Source organism: Rhipicephalus sanguineus, chromosome 7, assembly GCF_013339695.2.
Source record: "Rhipicephalus sanguineus isolate Rsan-2018 chromosome 7, BIME_Rsan_1.4, whole genome shotgun sequence".
NCBI classification, from domain to species: Eukaryota; Metazoa; Arthropoda; class Arachnida; order Ixodida; family Ixodidae; genus Rhipicephalus; species Rhipicephalus sanguineus.
In genome coordinates this window covers 95624377-95634072 of record NC_051182.1, presented here as the reverse complement: position 1 = coordinate 95634072, position 9696 = coordinate 95624377, and the positions used below count along the sequence as shown (strand labels likewise).

The 9696-nt window shown below is 48.3% G+C and overlaps 1 protein-coding gene across 1 annotated transcript; it reads left to right on the top strand.

Moving 5' to 3' along the window:
- Positions 1-7897: 7897 nt before the first annotated feature.
- Positions 7898-9043, top strand: LOC119398855 (serpin B3). Its single transcript, XM_037665673.1, has one exon. It carries the CDS (start codon positions 7898-7900, stop codon positions 9041-9043), a length of 1146 nt encoding a protein of 381 aa, XP_037521601.1.
- The last annotated feature ends 653 nt before the right edge of the window (positions 9044-9696 follow it).

Here is a 9696-nt window from a genome sequence, read left to right as displayed (position 1 = left end):
AATGTCAGACATTGAAATTAGAGACTTTTTTGTAGCTCACAAGTTTAGAGTATTTTTATTATGTACGGTGAAGCCATACTTTAGGATGTTTTGGTGCCGTGTGCAGTGCTACGTTTTGATATCTGATTTTTTTTTTGGTGCTGCTATTTGGCATAATTTGCTAAAATACCTACGGCTCAATAGCAAATTTATTCCTTTTATCAGTTATGTTTATTGTATTGCCTTATTTGAAAAATTTGTAGAGGGGAAAACTATAACCGCGTAAGGCTGATGGAATATAATGCAGTTTTCACTGGGCTGCAAAAAAAAAAAAAAACGTTACTCATACGCTTTTTGAGCTAGATCATTCAAACTTTGCTCTAATATAGAAAACTGTTGAGAAAATATTTTGCATATCTCAGATTATTTTTCGTTCTTTTTTTCTTTCATATTGGGGGCATAACATTAACATGTTCTATGCATGTTGAATATATCTAGTTTTTCATAAATGTTCTTGCATATTATACCCTAATATGAATCTTTCGAAGTAATATAATTAAAAAGTACAATCACTTAGCTTCATATTGATATATAATATTACATTGTATCATATTATTCATAACAAAAATAATTGCTAAAACACACAAAATGTGGCCAATTTTTTGACGGTCACGAAGAGTTAAGCCGACCGTTAGTCCATGCAGAGTTATATTAACAATAATATCTGGGGTTTAACGTCCCAAAACCACGATATGATTATGAGAGACGCCGTAGTGGAGGGCTCCAGAAATTTTGACCACCCGGGGTTCTTTAACGTGCACCTAAATCTAAGTACACGGGCCTCAAACATTTTCGCCTCCATCGAAAATGCAGCCGCCGCGGCCGGGATTCGATCCCGCGACCTTCGGGTCAGCAGTCGAGCGCCATAACCACTAGACCACCGTGGCGGGGCAGTCCATGCAGAGTTAACAGAAAACTATCATCATCATGAACCAGCACGCGCTCCCTTCATCGTCTTCGTCCTCTTCTTCATCTTGTGCTTCGCTCCCGGAATACACGTGTGCCGATTTGTCTGGAGGGGGATGCAATAACTCTGATTGGTGAGAGAGCGAGTATACACAGAAAGATAGAAAGAAATTGAAGAACGAAAAAGATGGAAAGCAGGAACAGAAATAGACAGCGAGAGAAAGATAGAGAAAGAAGCAGACATTAAAAAAAGAGCAAGACAGAAAAAGAATCAAAGAAAGAAAGAAAGAAAGCGAGAAACAGAGAGAGAAAGGGAAGAGAAAGAAAGAAATAGAGAAATAAAATTATAATGAGAGACAAAAAAGAGATAGAAAAACAGAGTAAGAAAGAAAGAGAAAAATGCAATGGAGCAAAGCAGGCCGCCCAGATCCGCACTTCCTTCAGGCCACTAATGGGAAGCTGCCTTGTTATTATTATTATTTTTTTGCCTCTGTGAATTTTGTAGCTGGGACCAGGATTTCAAGCACTCGACTGTTTTTCCAATTGTATGCGCTAGTTTACCGCTAGACGCTGCAAGCTAGGGTCGCACTATGAGCGTTAACGCAGGGCAATGTAGGCTGTGATTCTTTTGAATTCACTCAGCCCGAGGAGGAATAAGTGAGTTTATTAATGAAAAGAAGCGCTGCTTTGCCGCGAAACTTTGCTCCCCAAAATAGAGAAGCCTGGGCACGCCCATTAATGGGTATTCACACGGGGGAGGAGTCCTCGGAGCGAAAAGGAGGGATTGCGGATCACGGAACACGACGTCACGGATTAGCGAGTGGGGGCGGCCCCTCCGCACCCACTCACGAATTAGTGAGTGGGCACTAATTGATGACGTCGTTGTCACGTGGTACGCAGTCCCTGCTAATCTCCGTGTGAATACCCATGTAATACTTGACTGCCACTCACAATGCCTGGGTTCGATTCCGGCCCTAATCCTTTTAGAGCGAGAGGTCTACTACATGCCTTGCAAGGTCATTCATCGGGTCGCAATGACCCTTAGCCACCGGAGTGCAGCGCAAGGCTCCTCCGGCCAGCCTTGGCAAAAAAAAAAAAAAAAGCAGCATGGCTTAAGGCGCGCGAGCCAGTGAAATATAAGAACACTCTTGGCTCTCGAACAGCTCGGACGTTACAACCGCAGCGACTGCCTTTTCTTCCCTGCGGCTTTCTCGCTCCAAGTCACGACACGTGATCAGCTGCGGAGAGGCGTTACATCTGCGCTTGCTCGGAGCCTCGCCGTTGTGGTACCACGTGATTAGGCGAATGTTTAACGCCTGCTTTTCCGGAGCTTGGTCACTCAGTCTCGCCATGGATGATGCGTCGGGTGGCCCATCTGTGCGTGCGATTCAGCGCTAGCGATAGGCTGAATCCAATCGTCCAGCAGATATGTCTAGCCGGCAGGTTGCGAAACCTCAAGCAAAGAGAAAGTTCCTGCTGAAACACCGGAGCAAAAGGAGGCCGGATTAGCACGTTATAGAGACGTTTACCAAGCGCAGAAGCGTGCCAAGATCGATGCTATAGCAACTGCCTCCTGTGTGCATAATCTTGGCAAAACAAAACCAACGTCCTATACCTTTAGCTCGTGATAACTAGGTTTGCAAGAGTTAAACCTCCGCCAATCTTGATTTTTAATTCATCCTATAAGCGAACTTCCCGTATCCACAGCACACAGTTTAGCCTTCCCGCCTAGCTTAGCGGTTAAAGCTCGAGAACCAGCGAGCACCCTCAGCCAGAGATGAGAGATGAGCGCACGGTTAGTTACAATGAAACCACCAGGTATTATAGATTGGCGAGGGCTCGGTTTCCTCCTGGCAAGCCGACACTCAATAAGCCGCTGACAGCGCCTCCTCCAAATCAACACCTACCCGAATACGGTGGCCTACAGCCGTTAACACCTAGGTCAATACTGGCAAATGCCAGTTATGCGGGGAACGGGTGGATTTGAAACACATCCTGTGGGCTTGCTCTCCGGTGTCACGACGGGGACACAAATTAGTTCATGAGGAGCAGGGGAGGCCGTACTGCTTAGCTCGCATCCGGAAGACCTACTCTGGACCGTCCAGCTTGCTGAAAGCGTCGCCAGGGCCCAAGGGCTACTATAGCCGCCGTTTAGGCGGGGACCTGCCCCACAAACCGCTGGATCCGATAAATCCAAAAAAAAAAGGGGGCAGACGTTCAGGGTAAGGTGGAAGCTTGAATAGATGAAAAATTCGTGAACACGGGGTGTCACTGGAGCCGACGTTTCGACAAGCACACTTGTCTCCTTCAAGGCTACAAGCAGTTGAGGAAGACAAGACCGCTTTGTGGGAACCATGCATACCGGCTGTCTCGAGATAGCGTCACGTGCTGCGCATTGGTGGTGCGCGTTGCCCACCTGCACGGCTTAAATGGGGTAGCATGCGCGCTGCACAGGGGAGAGGTGCCTTGGCTGCCAAGACGGGCAGACGCTGCCACACGCGCTGGGTGATTGCTGCTGCCCGAGGTCATGGTCTTCACCTTGCTACCCTGGGCCGACCCTACGGTATGAGTCGTAGTTATAAATAAATTGTTATCTGTTGTGACTTGAAGCCTCCGTCGTCCTCGTTTTAACTACGGGCGGGACGCAGAAAGCCTTAGATTGTAGTCACGTGACGTCATGTTGGCGGAAGCGATAGCGGAAAGTGCGCCGGCTGTGCTAGCTAACCGCGTGGCCGCCATTTTAGAGGCCGTCGGCCCCGACCGGTGTATTCACCGTCCGCTGCCCACAAGCTGTATTTCCTGCAAGTTCCTTTGTTTTCACTTATTTGGCTCTAAAAATGTTACCTTTATTGCTTCTGAAGCCGCTGCAGTCATGGACAATGAGCGCTCGGCTCGCTCGAGCGTGTAAGCTGTGAAATTGGACGCCGATGCGAAACAGCGATACACGGACAAAGTGGCTCTCGGCTGTGTCGTTGACCCACTCATTCTGATGAGCAAGGAAGCCTAATTTGACATATCGTACTTGTACGGAAGGTGAAACTTTCAGAGATGAAAGTGTATTTAGTGCACGCTGCAAGTTTTGTGACGCGTGATCAACTGAAAGCCAATTGAGAAATGTTTGGAAGAGTTGGTTTGTCCACGAATCCTCGTTGAAAAGTTACGGCGACTTTGTCGTTGTGCGTGCATAGGTAATACAATCTTTAACGTTGAACTTTTACTTCAGCTGTAAGCGCGAAAGGCGAATTTACCAAGCAATTCGATGTTAATGCGATTCTCTACGAACCTGGTTGAGCAGCGGGGTTAACAGCGCTTACGAAGTAATGCATGTAAAAGCACCGTTACACGGGGGTGTACTTTCGATTGCAGTCGAGTGCGAACGAGACTGAAATTTCGACGTGATTGGCTCACCCACAGCTTTGATCGATCCCGATGAAGAGTCGACCCTAAGGCGTTAAATTATTTCACGTGACCAAGGTTACAAGTCACGTGTTCTTTGATGCAACTGTACAAAAACTCGCAGCCAGAAGTCCACTTTAGCGAGAAAAACAAAAGCGTGCGCGTCTCATTTTAGCTAACAATGTACCGCGCATGTGTAAATACGGACACTCCAACGTTGAATACATTACTGTGTCGTGCTTTTTGCAGACGTCTTCGCGATTTAGTGCAATGCGGCAGAAGCTGAATGCATTTACTGTGTCAGTGCGCTTTTGTTTTTCGTGTTTCGTTGGCGTCTGATTAAATGGCTTTCGTTCTTGTTTATACACAGCTGTCAGAATCTGAACTTAACTGAGTTTCCACTTGCAGGTAAACCACTCTCAGGCGCTTACCACAGAGCGCCCGGCGAAGGCGGCTGAACCATTCGTCGCAACGCTTCGCCAAACCTCCAGAGTACGGCTACATTGGCCGCGAAAAACGCTCGCCAACGAATAAACTTTAACCGGCTTTGCGTTCTCACGTGTGTCACCCTTCGATATTATGCGATTGCTGCTCGCAAATACGGCTCAACCACGATATCGAATAGGCGCAAAAAACGGCTGAACTTAACTCATATATACCCAAACTCAGGAAAAAATGACAAAACAAATATTTTTTTTTTCACAAAAGGTCTACTTCTACCCTCAAAAGAAAGCACACGTTCTTTATTTACTGCCAGGTAAACGCAACACTGTTTTTCAAGCCGTCCTATACATATAGGACACTGGGCATTAGGGTGCTATGTGCGGGTGTGGTAATTAAGCCTTGAAACATTTCACGTGCACACCGGCATTACACTTCTTCCTCTCCATGACGTCTTTCATACAAAGCACGCGTTTGCCCGGAGAAAGCGGTCGGCACGTGGCATCATGCAAAGCAAGCAATGTCTAGGCTTGCACACGTGTAGAAGAGGCCTGCTTGATGTGCTGTAGGTGGCGCTAAAGAAATAGCGATGTTAGAGTGCATCAAAGAAGCGTCCTATATGTAGGACACTGGGCATATATGGGTTAATATCACACAGAGGCACACACAGAGGACGGGGCCCTAGACATATGGCGGCACAAAGCACCCGGAAGCAGTGGCTTCCCGGTATGCCTCGCGGGTATGGTGTGGGAACGCAGGGTTGCTCAGGGGTGAATACCACCTATACCCACAGCTTTCGGACCCAATAAAATTGTATCTCTCTCTTTCGAGGGCGCTAAAGTACGATTTCCCTCCAGGGAGGCCGAATATCGATGGGGGTAAAGTGAAAGTGCACCCTCTGTAACACTTGACGGCCGGCTTCACACTCGATACGCGTAATGCATTAAGCGACACGAGCGGAGACCGGACTTCTTGCGAGACGTAACAAGCCGCGGTGTGAGAGACACGCGTTAAATTACCCTGGCGTTCTCAGCAGATTACATCATTTGTTCCTCCCTCCTGTAGCTTTCCGCACCTCACTCGATGTTGCACTTTTTCCGGGTTCGGCCCACCTTTGACGAAGCGAGGATGACAACTGATGACGTCCAAATTTTGAAGACCTGTACGTCGTGATGAGGTCATAACGTGACGTCATTATTGACTCATGTCAAGTAGGTTGTGCCACTTCAATCGCTTACCGGGTTTCGCTCAAGGGGCCGTGCAACGAGACACCTAAGGCCCTTAAAAGGCCCCTAAACCACCCAGAGGTCGAAATTTATATAGTTGTGGCGTTGCACTTGTGCACAGGCCTTCAACAAACACTCAGCCTCCAGAATTTTTCGAAACGGTACCGTAGTAGCAGAGCTACACGCGTTTGATTAACGATTTTAAGCTCCGCTCATCTGTTCGTCTTTCATACTGGTCGACTACTCCTCCTCGCCGAGCCAGGAGGACGAGCGGTGAGCGCGCGTACCTGCGAGCAGACGAACAGGTTCTTTTTGTGGATGACATGACCAGACGCGCATGTTGACGTCACGGCCAACACTGGAGGTTACCCAAAGACCCGCAGAGGAGAAGGGACTGGTTCTTAGAATTTGTGACGCTCCCGCGGCTAGTAGCGCTGCTGCGTTTGTCCATTGTTGATCCGGACGGCATTCTGAACTCGATGCGCGCGTTTACGTATAATGATAAAATATTATCGGAAGTGGTTTAGGGACGTTTAAAAGAACGCTGGTGTGCTTATGTTTCGGAGCACGTTAAGGAACACGGTGGTGTAAATTAAACCGGAGCACACTGCCCACTAAGCCGTACCTCATAGTACTATCATTGTGTTAGCAAGCTAAACCTTAGCAGTTATAAAGAGTATCATCTCTCTTGTACTGTATATTTCTTGGTACTAGTAGACTATTCGTAGTCAGTTTTTGTTACCTCGCCTAACGTGATTGATATGCGTCCGATTCTCGGTCAGTTCTTCATAGTGGGTACGAGCCATGCTATGAGAGAATAGGAATAACGACAACGGCAGTAAGCAGGGGCTGGGGGGCTGATCAGGGCACTGACGGCGGCGGCCAAATTCAAGGTTAGTAGTTTAATACAATCGCGTACGCCTTGTGAATCAATGTTAAGGTACTTATAAGAACAAGGTGGTTGGCAATTCGATTATGTGATGGCTGTTTCTGTTGTTCGTTAAGCCTCATAAGCAGGCCCGTAGCCAGCGGGGGGGGGGGTGCCCTAGGGGCCCGGGCCATTTTGGTGAAGTAGGTGTTTTGCTGGAAAATAAGTAATGGAAATAGATGTTTTTCTGAAATAATCAAGGTTTTCAGCAAGTGACCCCCCCCCCCCCCCCGAAAAAAAATCCTGGTTACGGGCTGGCTCAGAAGTGCTGTAACTGAAGCACAATGTCGATCAATACACCTCTGACATAGTCGACGTCGTTGGACGTGAATCGTACGTTCTTAAGTGAAAAACAACTGCAGTGCTTTAGGTTGCCTTTCTTTGCTTGGCGGGAACCACTTTGTTTAATGTATAGGTCTACTCTGGCGTCCTGCCGCTATTGGTGTTCTTGTGTAATGACATTACTGTAGTGTCTCAGGAGAAAGGCTGCCTGCCCGAGTAGGTTCTAGGGTAAGCTATAGGTGCGAAAACGGGGATGGATGTACGCCATCCCGTCTTTCTCCCCCATGCTTGTTCTCGCACATGCCCTCTTCTCCTCTTCTGTTTTGGTTGGGGGAGAGGGTTCGAAGCATACACGTACACGCGCTGAGGTAGGCAGTTGTTACCTTGAAGAAGACAAGCCCACTTATCGAAAGGCTGGCCCCAGCGATGCGCCAAGTGTTCAAGGATTTCTAATCTCTTATTTCTGTTATGTACAAAACTGTCGTTATGTCGACAGTTTTGTTCGTCTGTCTTTATGCACAAAACAAGCTTGTGCGGATTTCGTCACAAGTACTTGTTTGTGTTTTCGAACGTTCGAGGTCCATATCTGCATGTTATGTGCTGCATTTCTCAAAGCTACCATAGGTTCTAGGAGTAATTCGCAGCTGCATTCCTTCTCCTCCTCTTCAGCTCTGGAAGAATGGCGTCACAGAGCGTATACGACAGTTTGCTGAGGTTCTCCCTGCGTCTGTACAAGGAAACCATACGTAGCAACTCCAAAGTCGATAACATCGTATGCTCGCCGCTGGTGATCGCAGCCGGTATCTCCACGCTGCTCGTCGGTGCCCAAAACAATACCGCCAAGGAACTTTACGGCGTGCTTCAAGTCAAGGCAAGCGTCGACAGATTGCGCGATTATTTTTCTAAACTCATCGCTGACCTGACCACATACGCTCCCTACGCCTCCATCCGAGTGGCAAGCCGTACTTATAGCGAGCAGCAGCTTCCGCTGAAAGCCAACTACGCTTCACTCGTGGAAAGCTTCTTCGCGACGACCGTCAAATCCGTCGACTTCAGGCACAGCCACGAAGCGGCACGGCAAGAGGCGAACTCCTGGGTCTCGCAGCAGACGTCCTCCAAGATTCGGGACCTAATACCGCCGGGAATCATCAACGCCGGTACCTCGTCGATCCTGCTCAATGCCGTCTGCGTTCAGGCTTTCTGGCAGTCTCCCTTCCAGTGGAGAAATACCAGACCCCAGACGTTTCACGTGGACTCCGAGAACAGCGTTGTGGTGGACATGCTCTACCAGGACCGCAGCTACAAGATGGCTCACTCGGAGGTTCTGAGGGCGAGGGCCCTGGAGATACCTTGCAAGGGCCACAAAGTGTCCATGGTCATCGTCCTCCCAGACACTCAGGACGGTCTCGCTCTTCTACAGGAGAGACTGACTCCGTGCAGGCTCTGCGCGCTTCTCTCCAGCCTCAGCATGGTTATGGACGTGGAACTGAGCCTTCCCAAGTTCAAAATCAACAGCAGCGTTGCGCTGAAGGACAGCCTCCGTACGTTAGGTGCGAAGGAGCTGTTCAGCGCTTGCAGCGCTGACCTGTCCGGTATATTCCAGACGGGCCGACCGCCGCTCGCCGATGTGATTCACAGGACTTTCGTACAGGTCGACGAGGGAGGTATGGACGCGGCGTGTTGGTGCGCCATGACGACTTCGGCGGGCTGCGCTTCGTTGCCTTTTTACACCAAACGCTTTGTCGTCGACCATCCGTTCATGTTCCTTATCAAGGCCAACGAACCGGATGTGATACTTTCCATAGGTTCGGTGCGGAAACCGTGATCCTATAGGTAGGGTCCGCGGCGCCGATTTCTTGTACGGAGGGTACTCAACGCCAAATTTCTCGTGTTATATCGTATCGTAAATACAGAAGATGTTATGTTACGCACAAATAAGAGATAGTTGTGTGAGCTTTTATCGGTCCGGAATAGCGCGAAAATTATAAAAAATTGTGAAAAATTCAGAAAAAGATTCATATGAAATTCTTCGGCTTTCTTCGTTCTAAAAAACGAAGAAAGTTGAAGATTCGCCAGTAAATAGCAATTGTCTAAATAAAATATAATAAACTAATAAAGTGCCTGTATGAATGAATTGGTCAGTGTTTCAGGACTTCGGAATGCAGGTACTTTCCGCCGTCCTTCACTACATGCCATAATGGCGTAATTTCGGCTCGAGACATCACAGTGACATCGCATTGAGTGCCCAGATTTGTAGCGATGTGACGTGGTTATCTCGAGTAATTGTGCATACCAGATGGGACACTTAATGTTTTGATGTCGCCTGGAATTCCTGAGCACTGTACATTTCAGAAAATCATTGCCTCGAAGACGGGGCGGCGCACGGAGTGTCCCGTCACATGCTCGCCGAATTTGGAAGCTATAGTGCAAGGTCCCGATAGCAAACATGACAGTCTATTGGCGGCTCCACGTACAGTT

Coding starts and splice junctions, on each gene's coding strand:
- LOC119398855 (XM_037665673.1), top strand. CDS start 7,898: ATGGCGTCACAGAGCGTATACGACAGTTTGCTGAGGTTCTCCCTGCGT.